We start from the raw sequence: 21,902 nt of genomic DNA, 5'->3' as shown, positions 1-21,902 counted from the left end.
TTGGCTTTGGCATCACCAAAGGGTGTAATTCTTTCCAAATCACAGCGCACATTTCATGAACAATCATACGGACTGTACTGAAACCAACTCGGAAATTAAAAGCCAATGATTTAAAACTACTGCCGACAGTCAAAAATCTGAAAAATTTATCAAAATCAATTCCACTCTGTATATGTGCTGACACTATGTGTTTATAGGTACATATATAAATATACATAAATATATATTTTCTTAGTTTCAGACTGTCAAAGATGCTGGAAGTTAGTTCGGGATATTTACAGAAGGGCTATAAGTGCGAGAAAATTCAAAAGTGGTTCTGCTGGCGGTGAGCGTCGCCCAATAAAATATGAACATTTCATGGAGTTTATGAAACCACATCTTCAGCACAGATCACAAACTTCAAATTTAGACTCATCATCAGAAGACACATAATCTTCTTTACAATTAACAACAGACATTGATGAGACACGACAAAATGATTCTCCTACTAGGCCATTAACTCGAATGTCAAATGATTCTCAGCCGCCAGAACGGGTTTCAGAAATTCTTGGAAAATACCTCCTGAGTAAGGAACATGAGAATCCTGTAGATAGTTTTTTTAAAACTATGGCATCAACTGTGAATAATCTTCCCGGAAAGAATGCAGGCACGTATAAAACGGGATGTATTTAAAATTATAAACGATGCTGAAATCGAATACTACGATGCAGAACGAATGTATACGAATGCTGTAGACGATAGCGAAGACAGCAACTTATCGCCATACATACCAACACAACAGATATCCAATATTACGGTTCCTCAATATACTAATAAGAGGGTCACGGCAACCACACCTCCGTAGCCTGTCCTACCTAAACACATACATATTACCTAAATGTAACAATGCATATGGTAGGCGGAAATGGGAGTATATATTGCCAGACACACTAAATGGTTTGCCAGCAAACGTTTTAGAAAGTATTGAGAAAAAACCGGAAAAGGCAAAGTATTTGTCAAACAAACAATTTTTAATGTTATTATGTATATATAAGCGTGTTAATATAATTAGTATAAGAATTTAATATAATAATGTTAGTAATTAAGAGCGATCTCGTCCCCACGGATAAACCTTACATGGTTTCTTGTGGGTGACTTTATATGTATTTTCTCTGTAATACTTTTAATTGTGAACAATAAAGAAAAATTTGAATATTTGTGGAGAAGATTTGTAGAAAAACAAAAAAAGGATCCATTTGAAGAATTAATTAAAGTTATAAATTATGTTAATAATAATAAACATTTATAAAAGGGTTCACTTTTTTTAAACCATACTTTTAGTAAAAGTAATAAATCCCTGTGCAGTGCGTGCGGTGTCGCACCAGAATAGCACCACCCCATCTCCTTCCGTGGGAGTCGTAAGACGCGACTAAGCGATACAAAAAACGGAGGATGGGCAGCAGCATCTTTCGTGAAGAGTACACCATTTACTGCGATCGCCAAACCGCCTGCCAAGCGTGGAGATTATGGCAAAAAAAAAACCTCCAAGACACTGCAGACCGACGAGAAGTTGGAGGAAGCTGTGAGCAGATTACGATGGGATGTCGTGGGGTTATCTGAGGTCCGACGACAGGGTGAGGACTCGATAATCCTAAAATTCGGACACATGCTCTACGTCCGGGAGGGCGACTATCTGTCCCAGGGTGGTGTCGGGTTCACAAGTATCTCGTAACGGAGGTGGGGAGCGTGTCGACTAGGGTAGCGTACCTAATACTCATAATTACTGAACGGTATCCGTTGAAGGTCATTCAGGTTTAACGCTCCGGATTCGACACACTCAAACGAGGAGGAGGCCATCTATGAGGTCAACTCAACAGACATTCGCACTCCTAAGACCCACTTCAAAGCAAAACTGGGCAAACGTAGCGGCTATGAGTTGAGATTGGGGCAATTTGGTTATGGAAATCGGAACGCTCGAGGCCAGATGCTGGCTGACTTCATGGAGAAGGAGGATCTCTATATGATGAACTCCTTCTTCATGAAGCCAGAACAACGCAAATGGACTTGGATCAGCCTCGATGGTGCCACCAAAAATGAGATCGACTTCATTATGCCCACCAAGACATATATTCAATGATGTCTCCGTGATCAACTTAGTGAAAACTGGAAGAGATCATCGCACAGTAAGAGGCACATTGAATAAAAATCGAAAAATGGAGCTTTCTCGACTGGCGAAGTCTACGCTCCGACAGGCACCCATCCAGATCCAAAACCCCGAAATCTTTCAACTCGAATTGCAAAACCGCGTCTAATGCCTCGATGCTTTTAGGAAAAAAAGAGCGAAGATAAACCGATGAAGAAATGTAAAATAGACCTCATATAAAGATGTGAAATTGTATACAAAGATGGAGTAAAGATACAGTCAATCGATCAGTAAAAGTTCTTACAATTCATTATACCCCAAGCCCTGAACATCTAAATACTACATTACAGAGAGAAAACGTTGTGCAATATTTATTTGTATGTATTTATACTACAGTTATAATTTTAAAATGATATTTTTGTATATTTCAACACGCACAATGGAAAAGGTTATTATTTTGAATTGACAACACAATAGTTATACCTGTATAGCGTAGTTGCATCTACGCAGAGCTCTATAATAAACCAGTGTGTTATTATTAAACGACCACAATCAGCAATCATGGAAGACTTTTATAAACAGGATATCGCAATGCTTTATCGCGAATGATATTGACGCGATCGAAGACCCGAGAGAAGTAGAGTCGATACTATTTACTGAGAGCACTCTAGGAAGGTACCTACCAATTGGCTGCCGATCTTTCATTGCCAAAGGAGATACAAGAAGTGCCATATGAAGACATTTTAAGCCTCCAAGATGCGCATTTTTCCCCGAAACGAGTAAGTAGAAGAGAGCGGCATAAATTCTATGCTGCAGAAAAAATGCCAACCGAGTCAGCGTCGCAGTGGGCATCCAGACTACGCGGCCTCACTGCTTACTGTAATTTTAGTAATATTCAAGAGGCATTGCGGGACTATGTTATAATGGGTATGCTGCTAGGACCCGAGAAAGAGAAATTGTACGTGCAAGAGAAGTCGGGACTTACGCTAGCCAGAGCAGTGGATCTCTTAGAGAACTTACGGAGCCCGCACGCTGCCGCCGCCGTCGATCAAAAAGTGGTTAATAAAATTAAAAAAATAAGTGGTAGTTTGCATCTACAACTGCCAGTAATACGGTGCTAAATGTCTTTTTATGATTGAAATACAGGCTTCCGCTATTGTGTGGTGCCCTTATAACTACATGTTTTCCGTCGATAGCACCGATGCAATTAGGAAAGTTCCAAATGTTTTTGAAATCTTCCTCGATTTGTGTCCAGGTTTCCGAAGTTGGCTTTGGCATCACCAAAGGGTGTAATTCTTTCCAAATCACAGCGCACATTTCATGAACAATCATACGGACTGTACTGAAACCAACTCGGAAATTAAAAGCCAATGATTTAAAACTACTGCCGACAGTCAAAAATCTGAAAAATTAATCAAAATCAATTCCACTCTGTATATGTGCTGACACTATGTGTTTATAGGTACATATATAAATATACATAAATATATATTTTCTTAGTTTCAGACTGTCAAAGATGCTGGAAGTTAGTTCGGGATATTTACAGAAGGGCTATAAGTGCGAGAAAATTCAAAAGTGGTTCTGCTGGCGGTGAGCGTCGCCCAATAAAATATGAACATTTCATGGAGTTTATGAAACCACATCTTCAGCACAGATCACAAACTTCAAATTTAGACTCATCATCAGAAGACACATAATCTTCTTTACAATTAACAACAGACATTGATGAGACACGACAAAATGATTCTCCTACTAGGCCATTAACTCGAATGTCAAATGATTCTCAGCCGCCAGAACGGGTTTCAGAAATTCTTGGAAAATACCTCCTGAGTAAGGAACATGAGCGTCCTGTAGATAGTTTTTTTAAAACTATGGCATCAACTGTGAATAATCTTCCCGGAAAGAATGCAGGCACGTATAAAACGGGATGTATTTAAAATTATAAACGATGCTGAAATCGAATACTACGATGCAGAACGAATGTATACGAATGCTGTAGACGATAGCGAAGACAGCAACTTATCGCCATACATACCAACACAACAGATATCCAATATTACGGTTCCTCAATATACTAATAAGAGGGTCACGGCAACCACACCTCCGTAGCCTGTCCTACCTAAACACATACATATTACCTAAATGTAACAATGCATATGGTAGGCGGAAATGGGAGTATATATTGCCAGACACACTAAATGGTTTGCCAGCAAACGTTTTAGAAAGTATTGAGAAAAAACCGGAAAAGGCAAAGTATTTGTCAAACAAACAATTTTTAATGTTATTATGTATATATAAGCGTGTTAATATAATTAGTTTAAGAATTTAATATAATAATGTTAGTAATTAAGAGCGATCTCGTCCCCACGGATAAACCTTACATGGTTTCTTGTGGGTGACTTTATATGTATTTTCTCTGTAATACTTTTAATTGTGAACAATAAAGAAAAATTTGAATATTTGTGGAGAAGATTTGTAGAAAAACAAAAAAAGGATCCATTTGAAGAATTAATTAAAGTTATAAATTATGTTAATAATAATAAACATTTATAAAAGGGTTCACTTTTTTTAAACCATACTTTTAGTAAAAGTAATAAATCCCTGTGCAGTGCGTGCGGTGTCGCACCAGAATAGCACCACCCCATCTCCTTCCGTGGGAGTCGTAAGACGCGACTAAGCGATACAAAAAACGGAGGATGGGCAGCAGCATCTTTCGTGAAGAGTACACCATTTACTGCGATCGCCAAACCGCCTGCCAAGCGTGGAGATTATGGCAAAAAAAAAACCTCCAAGACACTGCAGACCGACGAGAAGTTGGAGGAAGCTGTGAGCAGATTACGATGGGATGTCGTGGGGTTATCTGAGGTCCGACGACAGGGTGAGGACTCGATAATCCTAAAATTCGGACACATGCTCTACGTCCGGGAGGGCGACTATCTGTCCCAGGGTGGTGTCGGGTTCACAAGTATCTCGTAACGGAGGTGGGGAGCGTGTCGACTAGGGTAGCGTACCTAATACTCATAATTACTGAACGGTATCCGTTGAAGGTCATTCAGGTTTAACGCTCCGGATTCGACACACTCAAACGAGGAGGAGGCCATCTATGAGGTCAACTCAACAGACATTCGCACTCCTAAGACCCACTTCAAAGCAAAACTGGGCAAACGTAGCGGCTATGAGTTGAGATTGGGGCAATTTGGTTATGGAAATCGGAACGCTCGAGGCCAGATGCTGGCTGACTTCATGGAGAAGGAGGATCTCTATATGATGAACTCCTTCTTCATGAAGCCAGAACAACGCAAATGGACTTGGATCAGCCTCGATGGTGCCACCAAAAATGAGATCGACTTCATTATGCCCACCAAGACATATATTCAATGATGTCTCCGTGATCAACTTAGTGAAAACTGGAAGAGATCATCGCACAGTAAGAGGCACATTGAATAAAAATCGAAAAATGGAGCTTTCTCGACTGGCGAAGTCTACGCTCCGACAGGCACCCATCCAGATCCAAAACCCCGAAATCTTTCAACTCGAATTGCAAAACCGCGTCTAATGCCTCGATGCTTTTAGGAAAAAAAGAGCGAAGATAAACCGATGAAGAAATGTAAAATAGACCTCATATAAAGATGTGAAATTGTATACAAAGATGGAGTAAAGATACAGTCAATCGATCAGTAAAAGTTCTTACAATTCATTATACCCCAAGCCCTGAACATCTAAATACTACATTACAGAGAGAAAACGTTGTGCAATATTTATTTGTATGTATTTATACTACAGTTATAATTTTAAAATGATATTTTTGTATATTTCAACACGCACAATGGAAAAGGTTATTATTTTGAATTGACAACACAATAGTTATACCTGTATAGCGTAGTTGCATCTACGCAGAGCTCTATAATAAACCAGTGTGTTATTATTAAACGACCACAATCAGCAATCATGGAAGACTTTTATAAACAGGTCTGTATTACTGGCAGTTGTAGATGCAAACTACCAAACCGCCTGCAATTTCAAAAACATTTGGAACTTTCCTAATTGCATCGGTGCTATCGACGGAAAACATGTAGTTATAAGGGCACCACACAATAGCGGAAGCCTGTATTTCAATCATAAAAAGACATTTAGAAACCGCCTGCCAAGCGTGGAGATTATGGCAAAAAAAAACCCCAGAAATATGACAGACGCTATAAGGCCCCGGCCCCCAGTCCCCGGCGGCCCCGCTCGTGGTGGACACAATAGCAGCCACCTAAGCGACGGGGCAGGGGGTGCTAAGAATCCCCGGGTGCGGCAGCACTACCACAAACGAAGACCATTGGCTCTGGCAACATGCAAAGTCAAGACACTGCAGACCGACGAGAAGTTGGAGGAAGCTGTGAGCAGATTACGATGGGATGTCGTGGGGTTATCTGAGGTCCGACGACAGGGTGAGGACTCGATAATCGAAATATATATATATATATATATAAAAAATGAGATCGACTTCATTATGCCCACCAAGACATATATTCAATGATGTCTCCGTGATCAACTTAGTGAAAACTGGAAGAGATCATCGCATAGTAAGAGGCACATTGAATAAAAATCGAAAACTGGAGCTTTCTCGACTGACGAAGTCTACGCTCCGACAGGCACCCATCCAGATCCAAAACCCCGAAATCTTTCAACTCGAATTGCAAAACCGCGTCTAATGCCTCGATGCTTTTAGGAAAAAAAGAGCGAAGATAAACCGATGAAGAAATGTAAAATAGACCTCATATAAAGATGTGAAATTGTATACAAAGATGGAGTAAAGATACAGTCAATCGATCAGTAAAAGTTCTTACAATTCATTATACCCCAAGCCCTGAACATCTAAATACTACATTACAGAGAGAAAACGTTGTGCAATATTTATTTGTATGTTTTTTTCCTCCGGTTATAATTTTAAAATGATATTTTTGTACATTTCAACACGCACAATGGAAAAGGTTATTATTTTGAATTGACAACACAACACCTTTGTTTACATTTTTGATCTCGAATTACATTTCCGACTATAGTTATACCTGTATAGCGTAGTTGCATCTACGCAGAGCTCTATAATAAACCAGTGTGTTATTATTAAACGACCACAATCAGCAATCATGGAAGACTTTTATAAACAGGATATCGCAATGCTTTATCGCGAATGATATTGACGCGATCGAAGACCCGAGAGAAGTAGAGTCGATACTATTTACTGAGAGCACTCTAGGAAGGTACCTACCAATTGGCTGCCGATCTTTCATTGCCAAAGGAGATACAAGAAGTGCCATATGAAGACATTTTAAGCCTCCAAGATGCGCATTTTTCCCCGAAACGAGTAAGTAGAAGAGAGCGGCATAAATTCTATGCTGCAGAAAAAATGCCAACCGAGTCAGCGTCGCAGTGGGCATCCAGACTACGCGGCCTCACTGCTTACTGTAATTTTAGTAATATTCAAGAGGCATTGCGGGACTATGTTATAATGGGTATGCTGCTAGGACCCGAGAAAGAGAAATTGTACGTGCAAGAGAAGTCGGGACTTACGCTAGCCAGAGCAGTGGATCTCTTAGAGAACTTACGGAGCCCGCACGCTGCCGCCGCCGTCGATCAAAAAGTGGTTAATAAAATTAAAAAAATAAGTGGTAGTTTGCATCTACAACTGCCAGTAATACGGTGCTAAATGTCTTTTTATGATTGAAATACAGGCTTCCGCTATTGTGTGGTGCCCTTATAACTACATGTTTTCCGTCGATAGCACCGATGCAATTAGGAAAGTTCCAAATGTTTTTGAAATCTTCCTCGATTTGTGTCCAGGTTTCCGAAGTTGGCTTTGGCATCACCAAAGGGTGTAATTCTTTCCAAATCACAGCGCACATTTCATGAACAATCATACGGACTGTACTGAAACCAACTCGGAAATTAAAAGCCAATGATTTAAAACTACTGCCGACAGTCAAAAATCTGAAAAATTAATCAAAATCAATTCCACTCTGTATATGTGCTGACACTATGTGTTTATAGGTACATATATAAATATACATAAATATATATTTTCTTAGTTTCAGACTGTCAAAGATGCTGGAAGTTAGTTCGGGATATTTACAGAAGGGCTATAAGTGCGAGAAAATTCAAAAGTGGTTCTGCTGGCGGTGAGCGTCGCCCAATAAAATATGAACATTTCATGGAGTTTATGAAACCACATCTTCAGCACAGATCACAAACTTCAAATTTAGACTCATCATCAGAAGACACATAATCTTCTTTACAATTAACAACAGACATTGATGAGACACGACAAAATGATTCTCCTACTAGGCCATTAACTCGAATGTCAAATGATTCTCAGCCGCCAGAACGGGTTTCAGAAATTCTTGGAAAATACCTCCTGAGTAAGGAACATGAGAATCCTGTAGATAGTTTTTTTAAAACTATGGCATCAACTGTGAATAATCTTCCCGGAAAGAATGCAGGCACGTATAAAACGGGATGTATTTAAAATTATAAACGATGCTGAAATCGAATACTACGATGCAGAACGAATGTATACGAATGCTGTAGACGATAGCGAAGACAGCAACTTATCGCCATACATACCAACACAACAGATATCCAATATTACGGTTCCTCAATATACTAATAAGAGGGTCACGGCAACCACACCTCCGTAGCCTGTCCTACCTAAACACATACATATTACCTAAATGTAACAATGCATATGGTAGGCGGAAATGGGAGTATATATTGCCAGACACACTAAATGGTTTGCCAGCAAACGTTTTAGAAAGTATTGAGAAAAAACCGGAAAAGGCAAAGTATTTGTCAAACAAACAATTTTTAATGTTATTATGTATATATAAGCGTGTTAATATAATTAGTATAAGAATTTAATATAATAATGTTAGTAATTAAGAGCGATCTCGTCCCCACGGATAAACCTTACATGGTTTCTTGTGGGTGACTTTATATGTATTTTCTCTGTAATACTTTTAATTGTGAACAATAAAGAAAAATTTGAATATTTGTGGAGAAGATTTGTAGAAAAACAAAAAAAGGATCCATTTGAAGAATTAATTAAAGTTATAAATTATGTTAATAATAATAAACATTTATAAAAGGGTTCACTTTTTTTAAACCATACTTTTAGTAAAAGTAATAAATCCCTGTACAGTGCGTGCGGTGTCACACCAGAATAGCACCACCCCATCTCCTTCCGTGGGTGTCGTAAGACGCGACTAAGGGATACAAAAAACGGAGGATGGGCAGCAGCATCTTTCGTTAAGAGTACACCATTTACTGCGATCGCCAAACCGCCTGCCAAGCGTGGAGATTATGGCAAAAAAAACCCCAGAAATATGACAGACGCTATAAGGCCCCGGTCCCCAGTCCCCGGCGGCCCCGCTCGTGGTGGACACAATAGCAGCCACCTAAGCGACGGGGCAGGGGGTGCTAAGAATCCCCGGGTGCGGCAGCACTACCACAAACGAAGACCATTGGCTCTGGCAACATGCAAAGTCAAGACACTGCAGACCGACGAGAAGTTGGAGGAAGCTGTGAGCAGATTACGATGGGATGTCGTGGGGTTATCTGAGGTCCGACGACAGGGTGAGGACTCGATAATCCTAAAATTCGGACACATGCTCTACGTCCGGGAGGGCGACTATCTGTCCCAGGGTGGTGTCGGGTTCACAAGTATCTCGTAACGGAGGTGGGGAGCGTGTCGACTAGGGTAGCGTACCTAATACTCATAATTACTGAACGGTATCCGTTGAAGGTCATTCAGGTTTAACGCTCCGGATTCGACACACTCAAACGAGGAGGAGGCCATCTATGAGGTCAACTCAACAGACATTCGCACTCCTAAGACCCACTTCAAAGCAAAACTGGGCAAACGTAGCGGCTATGAGTTGAGATTGGGGCAATTTGGTTATGGAAATCGGAACGCTCGAGGCCAGATGCTGGCTGACTTCATGGAGAAGGAGGATCTCTATATGATGAACTCCTTCTTCATGAAGCCAGAACAACGCAAATGGACTTGGATCAGCCTCGATGGTGCCACCAAAAATGAGATCGACTTCATTATGCCCACCAAGACATATATTCAATGATGTCTCCGTGATCAACTTAGTGAAAACTGGAAGAGATCATCGCATAGTAAGAGGCACATTGAATAAAAATCGAAAACTGGAGCTTTCTCGACTGGCGAAGTCTACGCTCCGACAGGCACCCATCCAGATCCAAAACCCCGAAATCTTTCAACTCGAATTGCAAAACCGCGTCTAATGCCTCGATGCTTTTAGGAAAAAAAGAGCGAAGATAAACCGATGAAGAAATGTAAAATAGACCTCATATAAAGATGTGAAATTGTATACAAAGATGGAGTAAAGATACAGTCAATCGATCAGTAAAAGTTCTTACAATTCATTATACCCCAAGCCCTGAACATCTAAATACTACATTACAGAGAGAAAACTTTGTGCAATATTTATTTGTATGTATTTATACTACAGTTATAATTTTAAAATGATATTTTTGTATATTTCAACACGCACAATGGAAAAGGTTATTATTTTGAATTGACAACACAACACCTTTGTTTACATTTTTGATCTCGAATTACATTTCCGACTATAGTTATACCTGTATAGCGTAGTTGCATCTACGCAGAGCTCTATAATAAACCAGTGTGTTATTATTAAACGACCACAATCAGCAATCATGGAAGACTTTTATAAACAGGATATCGCAATGCTTTATCGCGAATGATATTGACGCGATCGAAGACCCGAGAGAAGTAGAGTCGATACTATTTACTGAGAGCACTCTAGGAAGGTACCTACCAATTGGCTGCCGATCTTTCATTGCCAAAGGAGATACAAGAAGTGCCATATGAAGACATTTTAAGCCTCCAAGATGCGCATTTTTCCCCGAAACGAGTAAGTAGAAGAGAGCGGCATAAATTCTATGCTGCAGAAAAAATGCCAACCGAGTCAGCGTCGCAGTGGGCATCCAGACTACGCGGCCTCACTGCTTACTGTAATTTTAGTAATATTCAAGAGGCATTGCGGGACTATGTTATAATGGGTATGCTGCTAGGACCCGAGAAAGAGAAATTGTACGTGCAAGAGAAGTCGGGACTTACGCTAGCCAGAGCAGTGGATCTCTTAGAGAACTTACGGAGCCCGCACGCTGCCGCCGCCGTCGATCAAAAAGTGGTTAATAAAATTAAAAAAATAAGTGGTAGTTTGCATCTACAACTGCCAGTAATACGGTGCTAAATGTCTTTTTATGATTGAAATACAGGCTTCCGCTATTGTGTGGTGCCCTTATAACTACATGTTTTCCGTCGATAGCACCGATGCAATTAGGAAAGTTCCAAATGTTTTTGAAATCTTCCTCGATTTGTGTCCAGGTTTCCGAAGTTGGCTTTGGCATCACCAAAGGGTGTAATTCTTTCCAAATCACAGCGCACATTTCATGAACAATCATACGGACTGTACTGAAACCAACTCGGAAATTAAAAGCCAATGATTTAAAACTACTGCCGACAGTCAAAAATCTGAAAAATTAATCAAAATCAATTCCACTCTGTATATGTGCTGACACTATGTGTTTATAGGTACATATATAAATATACATAAATATATATTTTCTTAGTTTCAGACTGTCAAAGATGCTGGAAGTTAGTTCGGGATATTTACAGAAGGGCTATAAGTGCGAGAAAATTCAAAAGTGGTTCTGCTGGCGGTGAGCGTCGCCCAATAAAATATGAACATTTCATGGAGTTTATGAAACCACATCTTCAGCACAGATCACAAACTTCAAATTTAGACTCATCATCAGAAGACACATAATCTTCTTTACAATTAACAACAGACATTGATGAGACACGACAAAATGATTCTCCTACTAGGCCATTAACTCGAATGTCAAATGATTCTCAGCCGCCAGAACGGGTTTCAGAAATTCTTGGAAAATACCTCCTGAGTAAGGAACATGAGCGTCCTGTAGATAGTTTTTTTAAAACTATGGCATCAACTGTGAATAATCTTCCCGGAAAGAATGCAGGCACGTATAAAACGGGATGTATTTAAAATTATAAACGATGCTGAAATCGAATACTACGATGCAGAACGAATGTATACGAATGCTGTAGACGATAGCGAAGACAGCAACTTATCGCCATACATACCAACACAACAGATATCCAATATTACGGTTCCTCAATATACTAATAAGAGGGTCACGGCAACCACACCTCCGTAGCCTGTCCTACCTAAACACATACATATTACCTAAATGTAACAATGCATATGGTAGGCGGAAATGGGAGTATATATTGCCAGACACACTAAATGGTTTGCCAGCAAACGTTTTAGAAAGTATTGAGAAAAAACCGGAAAAGGCAAAGTATTTGTCAAACAAACAATTTTTAATGTTATTATGTATATATAAGCGTGTTAATATAATTAGTATAAGAATTTAATATAATAATGTTAGTAATTAAGAGCGATCTCGTCCCCACGGATAAACCTTACATGGTTTCTTGTGGGTGACTTTATATGTATTTTCTCTGTAATACTTTTAATTGTGAACAATAAAGAAAAATTTGAATATTTGTGGAGAAGATTTGTAGAAAAACAAAAAAAGGATCCATTTGAAGAATTAATTAAAGTTATAAATTATGTTAATAATAATAAACATTTATAAAAGGGTTCACTTTTTTTAAACCATACTTTTAGTAAAAGTAATAAATCCCTGTACAGTGCGTGCGGTGTCACACCAGAATAGCACCACCCCATCTCCTTCCGTGGGTGTCGTAAGACGCGACTAAGGGATACAAAAAACGGAGGATGGGCAGCAGCATCTTTCGTTAAGAGTACACCATTTACTGCGATCGCCAAACCGCCTGCCAAGCGTGGAGATTATGGCAAAAAAAACCCCAGAAATATGACAGACGCTATAAGGCCCCGGCCCCCAGTCCCCGGCGGCCCCGCTCGTGGTGGACACAATAGCAGCCACCTAAGCGACGGGGCAGGGGGTGCTAAGAATCCCCGGGTGCGGCAGCACTACCACAAACGAAGACCATTGGCTCTGGCAACATGCAAAGTCAAGACACTGCAGACCGACGAGAAGTTGGAGGAAGCTGTGAGCAGATTACGATGGGATGTCGTGGGGTTATCTGAGGTCCGACGACAGGGTGAGGACTCGATAATCCTAAAATTCGGACACATGCTCTACGTCCGGGAGGGCGACTATCTGTCCCAGGGTGGTGTCGGGTTCACAAGTATCTCGTAACGGAGGTGGGGAGCGTGTCGACTAGGGTAGCGTACCTAATACTCATAATTACTGAACGGTATCCGTTGAAGGTCATTCAGGTTTAACGCTCCGGATTCGACACACTCAAACGAGGAGGAGGCCATCTATGAGGTCAACTCAACAGACATTCGCACTCCTAAGACCCACTTCAAAGCAAAACTGGGCAAACGTAGCGGCTATGAGTTGAGATTGGGGCAATTTGGTTATGGAAATCGGAACGCTCGAGGCCAGATGCTGGCTGACTTCATGGAGAAGGAGGATCTCTATATGATGAACTCCTTCTTCATGAAGCCAGAACAACGCAAATGGACTTGGATCAGCCTCGATGGTGCCACCAAAAATGAGATCGACTTCATTATGCCCACCAAGACATATATTCAATGATGTCTCCGTGATCAACTTAGTGAAAACTGGAAGAGATCATCGCATAGTAAGAGGCACATTGAATAAAAATCGAAAACTGGAGCTTTCTCGACTGGCGAAGTCTACGCTCCGACAGGCACCCATCCAGATCCAAAACCCCGAAATCTTTCAACTCGAATTGCAAAACCGCGTCTAATGCCTCGATGCTTTTAGGAAAAAAAGAGCGAAGATAAACCGATGAAGAAATGTAAAATAGACCTCATATAAAGATGTGAAATTGTATACAAAGATGGAGTAAAGATACAGTCAATCGATCAGTAAAAGTTCTTACAATTCATTATACCCCAAGCCCTGAACATCTAAATACTACATTACAGAGAGAAAACGTTGTGCAATATTTATTTGTATGTATTTATACTACAGTTATAATTTTAAAATGATATTTTTGTATATTTCAACACGCACAATGGAAAAGGTTATTATTTTGAATTGACAACACAACACCTTTGTTTACATTTTTGATCTCGAATTACATTTCCGACTATAGTTATACCTGTATAGCGTAGTTGCATCTACGCAGAGCTCTATAATAAACCAGTGTGTTATTATTAAACGACCACAATCAGCAATCATGGAAGACTTTTATAAACAGGATATCGCAATGCTTTATCGCGAATGATATTGACGCGATCGAAGACCCGAGAGAAGTAGAGTCGATACTATTTACTGAGAGCACTCTAGGAAGGTACCTACAAATTGGCTGCCGATCTTTCATTGCCAAAGGAGATACAAGAAGTGCCATATGAAGACATTTTAAGCCTCCAAGATGCGCATTTTTCCCCGAAACGAGTAAGTAGAAGAGAGCGGCATAAATTCTATGCTGCAGAAAAAATGCCAACCGAGTCAGCGTCGCAGTGGGCATCCAGACTACGCGGCCTCACTGCTTACTGTAATTTTAGTAATATTCAAGAGGCATTGCGGGACTATGTTATAATGGGTATGCTGCTAGGACCCGAGAAAGAGAAATTGTACGTGCAAGAGAAGTCGGGACTTACGCTAGCCAGAGCAGTGGATCTCTTAGAGAACTTACGGAGCCCGCACGCTGCCGCCGCCGTCGATCAAAAAGTGGTTAATAAAATTAAAAAAATAAGTGGTAGTTTGCATCTACAACTGCCAGTAATACGGTGCTAAATGTCTTTTTATGATTGAAATACAGGCTTCCGCTATTGTGTGGTGCCCTTATAACTACATGTTTTCCGTCGATAGCACCGATGCAATTAGGAAAGTTCCAAATGTTTTTGAAATCTTCCTCGATTTGTGTCCAGGTTTCCGAAGTTGGCTTTGGCATCACCAAAGGGTGTAATTCTTTCCAAATCACAGCGCACATTTCATGAACAATCATACGGACTGTACTGAAACCAACTCGGAAATTAAAAGCCAATGATTTAAAACTACTGCCGACAGTCAAAAATCTGAAAAATGAATCAAAATCAATTCCACTCTGTATATGTGCTGACACTATGTGTTTATAGGTACATATATAAATATACATAAATATATATTTTCTTAGTTTCAGACTGTCAAAGATGCTGGAAGTTAGTTCGGGATATTTACAGAAGGGCTATAAGTGCGAGAAAATTCAAAAGTGGTTCTGCTGGCGGTGAGCGTCGCCCAATAAAATATGAACATTTCATGGAGTTTATGAAACCACATCTTCAGCACAGATCACAAACTTCAAATTTAGACTCATCATCAGAAGACACATAATCTTCTTTACAATTAACAACAGACATTGATGAGACACGACAAAATGATTCTCCTACTAGGCCATTAACTCGAATGTCAAATGATTCTCAGCCGCCAGAACGGGTTTCAGAAATTCTTGGAAAATACCTCCTGAGTAAGGAACATGAGCGTCCTGTAGATAGTTTTTTTAAAACTATGGCATCAACTGTGAATAATCTTCCCGGAAAGAATGCAGGCACGTATAAAACGGGATGTATTTAAAATTATAAACGATGCTGAAATCGAATACTACGATGCAGAACGAATGTATACGAATGCTGTAGACGATAGCGAAGACAGCAACTTATCGCCATACATACCAACACAACAGATATCCAATATTACGGTTCCTCAATATACTAATAAGAGGGTCACGGCAACCACACCTCCGTAGCCTGTCCTACCTAAACACATACATATTACCTAAATGTAACAATGCATATGGTAGGCGGAAATGGGAGTATATATTGCCAGACACAGTAAATGGTTTGCCAGCAAACGTTTTAGAAAGTTTATTTATCAACCAAACAATTTTTAATGTAATTATGTATATATAAGGCGTGTTAATATAATTAGTATAAGAATTTAATATAATAATGTTAGTAATTAAGAGCGATCTCGTCCCCACGGATAAACCTTACATGGTTTCTTGTGGGTGACTTTATATGTATTTTCTCTGTAATACTTTTAATGGTGAACAATAAAGAAAAATTTGAATATTTGTGGAGAAGATTTGTAGAAAAACAAAAAAAGGATCCATTTGAAGAATTAATTAAAGTTATAAATTATGTTAATAATAATAAACATTTATAAAAGGGTTCACTTTTTTTAAACCATACTTTTAGTAAAAGTAATAAATCCCTGTGCAGTGCGTGCGGTGTCGCACCAGAATAGCACCACCCCATCTCCTTCCGTGGGAGTCGTAAGACGCGACTAAGCGATACAAAAAACGGAGGATGGGCAGCAGCATCTTTCGTGAAGAGTACACCATTTACTGCGATCGCCAAACCGCCTGCCAAGCGTGGAGATTATGGCAAAAAAAAACCTCCAAGACACTGCAGACCGACGAGAAGTTGGAGGAAGCTGTGAGCAGATTACGATGGGATGTCGTGGGGTTATCTGAGGTCCGACGACAGGGTGAGGACTCGATAATCCTAAAATTCGGACACATGCTCTACGTCCGGGAGGGCGACTATCTGTCCCAGGGTGGTGTCGGGTTCACAAGTATCTCGTAACGGAGGTGGGGAGCGTGTCGACTAGGGTAGCGTACCTAATACTCATAATTACTGAACGGTATCCGTTGAAGGTCATTCAGGTTTAACGCTCCGGATTCGACACACTCAAACGAGGAGGAGGCCATCTATGAGGTCAACTCAACAGACATTCGCACTCCTAAGGGTATAAACTGCGTTAAGCGTGCCTCTCGCGTGTCCATACAAAAACGACCCGCGCGTGCCCATGCGCGTGCACACGCTCGTGAGCCCGTCGCGTGATACTTCCGTGCAATGGGGCACGCATGCACGCGACGTGATCACGCATCACGTTGGACGGGTCCACGCGCGAAGCCCGCTAGCGGGTGCACGCGCGTGCTTGTTCAGTTGACAGCGCTATCTCGAACCGACCGCACGCGCGTGCCCGGCCCATAACAAAAAATGACAAATTTTGATACAGAAAGGGTAATTGTTGAAGTTCAGTGTCGTCCTGCCATATGGGACCAATCAAGCGAAATATTTAAAGACCGGGACGCTAAATCAAAAGCATGGCTAGACATTTGTAAAGTACTGTTTGAAAATTTTGATGACTGGAGTGAAGCAGAAAAAAACATACAAGGTAAGTACCTACACTCTTTTTTTATTTTATAATAACGTAGGTTAGGTAAACTATTCTTTGCGCCTAATTTTTATTTTTAATAATCTATGCAATTAGTTATATATAATTAGTTATTTCAATTGTATTTGTGTCAATTAAATGTTTTCAACAATTAATCCAACTATAAAATTAAAACTCGGAATATTTACAATAATTTACCTATGTAAATATAAAATCATGCTTATATTCAAAACTAGTGCAGAGATACTGCGTATTTCTGAACATTGTGAAATTCGTGTGAACAATGTCCCATAATATTGGTATGGTTTTATATAATTATTGCTCGATAAATTCCAAAGTTCTTTCTTTCGGCCACGCGGTCGCCGCCATTTTGCGCGTCACGAGACAACCAGTATGTTCACGACTGCGAGCTTCACACTACTTCACACTATCGGTGTATTTAGGGTTCAAAATCATTTTAGGGCAGAAACAGTGGATCGGTAGGTAAATAAATAAAACAATTATCAACTAAAATATTTATTATATTGGTTTTAGAATTGGGCTAGTAACTTTGTAAAATAAGCGTGCGTTTTGTAGTTTTGTAGGTTTTTCTTTGACATCTCTCAACTTTAGTTTACAACAATCTAAGTTATTTGGTTACATCCTATGATTTTATATAACTAGATTAGTTATACGCCCGCTTTCAAAGGCAAGAGCAATGGAAGGTAATTGCCTACCATGCAGTTAGTCACGCTCCAATCGGTGTCGCGTCTACATGTGTTTGAGTACCAATAATATTTTAGTAAAAAAGATGCCTACTTGTGTTTTTAGACACTGTACAAACTACACATCACTGGATGTGTAATGAAAGAAAAAAAGTTTCATTTTATGCGTAATTACATAACATTTTACCTATTTAATGTAAGAATACTGAATTTCTTATAATTTTCGACTGTCATGGCGGCGCAACTGGTTACATCCGATGAATTTAACAAATAAAATCATTAGGTATAAAATGTCTGCTATGCTGCTGTCAAAATATGCCTGCTATGTTAATAAAAAATGTGTGGTAAAAAACCGTGAAAATTCAATTATTGAATGTACATAAATTATAAAAAAGCCTTCAATAAATACTGCGATCTTGCCATGACAGCTGTCCGTCTGCAACGAAATAATCTGCGAAGCTATCGCGTAATGTATACGAATCTCTGTGGGTATTTCCAATTAACCCCCGAACTGAACGTATATGGTCTGGTATAATGACAATATCATGAAAGTCATTAATTTGACTTCTTGATCTTATAAAATTATGCAAAATACAAATTGTTTTAAGAAAACAAATTGCTTTGTCTTTTCCAACGTTCAATGGACGATGGAGTATGCGAAATTTATTAGCCATGATACCAAATGTACACTCAATATAACGTCGCGCTCTCGTTAACCTATAATTGAATATTTTTTTTTTGTAGTTTAAATCGAGAGCTCGAGCATATGGCCGCATGACATGGCTAGATAACCCAAATGCTTCATCTCCTACAATAATATAGGGCAAAGCTGCGGTTGCAGCAATGTTGGTTGGTTTATCATTGTGTATTACGGGCAATGCTTTGGCAGGAGGAATATCTATTAAGTCATTGTTGATTTGTTCGTACAATCGGCTTTGTGTGAAAATTGCGGAGTCAGATTCTTTACCCTGCACTCCCACGTTTATATAGGTAAACTCATAGTTGGCGTTACACATTGCAAGCAGTACAATAGAATAGTAATGCTTATAGTTGTAATAGAGGGAACCACTATGTGGAGGTCTTATAATGCGTATATGTTTTCCGTCTATTGCACCTATGCAGTTAGGAAACTGGGCTTGCGTTAAAAAACCTTTTTCAGTCTCTACCCATAGCGCACGGGAAAATTTTGGTATACATTCTTCCTTTAACCTTTCAATTATAATTTGACAAACTTCTGTTACTATTTTTCTGACCGTGGTTAGTCCTGTCTGATACGCCAGATGAATATCGACGAAGGTATGTCCACTAACTAAATATCTGTAATAAAATAAAATACCTGTGTTATTGTTTCAGTGAAAAAGCTGCAGCAAAGATGGAAAACTGCAAGAGACACTTATATAAGAGTGAGGTCTACTAAAAAAAAACTTAAATCAGGCTCCGGTTCCAGGGCAAATAAAACATACGTTTACTATAACATGCTGTCATTTTTAGATTCAAACTCGAATACTCAAGGAGAAGAATCGGCAGACAATTTTAATCAGTCAGTAGAGCAAAACGCGTCACCGAGAACTTCACAAAATAATACGATTATTGAAGAAGATTTGATTAATGTACCTAGCACCAGCTCCAGCGTTACCAAAGAAACACGATCTTCCAAGAAACGTAAGTGCGAATCGCCAACTGATTTCGAATTAGAGTTGTTAAATTACGTGAAGAATAACACTGCAGATAATATGGACGAAGACTTGAATTTTTTTAAGTCATTATTACCAACTGTAAAAAAATTGAGTTGCTTTAAAAAATTATTATTTCGTACGAAAGTATTACAAGCTTTAATTGATATTGAAAAAGAAATGATTATTACCATTGATGACCTTTCATTAACGCAAAATACGGTAACGAATGATTTAGAATCCTTAAATGTAAGATCAGATACGAACAATGAATAAATAGGTAACAAGAAAGACTTTGAAGATTTGATTAAGACTGTTTAATTATTAAGAACAAAAGAAAGAGAAGAACATGAAGAACTATTTAAGTTAGTAAAAAGCGCAATTTTATATTTATATTTTTCTGGTCTCATGTGCAATTATTATGATATACAAGGGCATTCGCCAAAAGTTTACAAGCCTTGAGGTGTCATGTTCATAAGGAAAGAAACGGGGTCGATTCGGACACTTTTATCTTAAACCCTATTTTGGGGTCAAATAAAAAAGTGTATCAATAGACCCCTTTTTTACTTAATGGACCTTTTTTTTGAACCTACTCATAACATTGCTCCTTCATATGTCCTCTTCTTAAATTTAATCTTTTATGTAGTAAACTGTGATTATGATTGTGATGATAAATAAGAATTTAAAATAATATTAGTACCCGATCTAGTAATAGAAGGGAATAATTAATAAGGGAAATATTCATATGTAAAAACTTGCAATCAATATGCGTCATTATAATTAATACTTTGTAAGGTAGGTATATTATTATAATTAAGACATTTAGACTTATTGTACTGTTTTAACTGTTATTGTGTTTTTTTATTTTAAACTTGAACCTGTGATTTTATTAGTGTATTTCAAATGAATAATCAATGACTAATTGTAACGTAGCGTTTATGCAAGACACTGTGATGACTGTTGTGATTAAGTATATAAAAAAATAAGTGAATAAGTAGGTATAGATAAAAAAAAACGAAAAAGATAAAACTGTGTAATTTAGAAATAACAAAATATAATTAATAAATATAAGAAACTGTGATTAATATGATGATTAATAAGTGTGCGGTTATGTGTTTCGGTCCGTGAACCACATCAAGAAAAACATTTTAAGCCATATTCAGGTGTCACTGCCGAAACAATAAGAACTTCTTCTTCTTTCTTGCTTGATGTGGCTAAACAGTAATGTGACTTACATAAATTGGCAAAAAATATGAGTGTTCTAAACTTTTGTTAAATAATGACTGTTTTTTTACATGAATAAAGATGATTATTAATATCGAAATGTCTTTACTTACCGCAATGTCATTGCAAATCGTTCCATTGGTGATACGATTGACGTAGATTTCAATCGTAGATTGTTAGTCTTCAAATAGGGCTCCAGTTTTGAATATAATTCATCATAGACTTGTAATGAAACTTTAAAATATTTGAAAAAAAACCTTTCATTTTTTCTTAATATACCAAACTTCACCACGAATTCCCCGCACAGTAACCTAGATTCAACGAACGGGCTTACTGGCTGGCGTCTTTTTTTGGCAATTCGTCGTCGCCGTCGTCTTGATAAATAATACAACATTAATTTATCCATTATTACTTATTCGACTGTACACCTCCAACGTCAAAATTGTACTGAGAAAACTGCGTACGCGGATGCACGCGCCGATGCCCGCGCATAAGCACGCGAACGTGCTCACGTGCGTGCACCAGAAGCGTGGCCCGCGACGTGCTCACGTGCGTGCACACGCTTAACGCAGTTTATGCCCTAAGACCCACTTCAAAGCAAAACTGGGCAAACGTAGCGGCTATGAGTTGAGATTGGGGCAATTTGGTTATGGAAATCGGAACGCTCGAGGCCAGATGCTGGCTGACTTCATGGAGAAGGAGGATCTCTATATGATGAACTCCTTCTTCATGAAGCCAGAACAACGCAAATGGACTTGGATCAGCCTCGATGGTGCCACCAAAAATGAGATCGACTTCATTATGCCCACCAAGACATATATTCAATGATGTCTCCGTGATCAACTTAGTGAAAACTGGAAGAGATCATCGCAC

General features: G+C 39.1%; 1 protein-coding gene across 1 annotated transcript; it reads left to right on the top strand.

The window, feature by feature from the left end:
* The first annotated feature begins 16,992 nt into the window (after positions 1 to 16,992).
* Positions 16,993 to 21,609, top strand: LOC126977973 (uncharacterized). Its single transcript, XM_050826699.1, has 2 exons — positions 16,993 to 17,428; positions 19,486 to 21,609. The coding sequence occupies exons 1-2, from the start codon at positions 17,251 to 17,253 to the stop codon at positions 20,079 to 20,081; spliced, it is 774 nt and encodes a 257-aa protein (XP_050682656.1). The 5' UTR covers positions 16,993 to 17,250; the 3' UTR covers positions 20,082 to 21,609.
* Positions 21,610 to 21,902: the final 293 nt, after the last annotated feature.

The sequence above is a fragment of the Leptidea sinapis genome, chromosome 2 (assembly GCF_905404315.1).
Source record: "Leptidea sinapis chromosome 2, ilLepSina1.1, whole genome shotgun sequence".
Taxonomy (NCBI): Eukaryota; Metazoa; Arthropoda; class Insecta; order Lepidoptera; family Pieridae; genus Leptidea; species Leptidea sinapis.
Note: the sequence above shows the minus strand (reverse complement) of the source record. Positions and strands in the feature narration are given on the sequence as shown.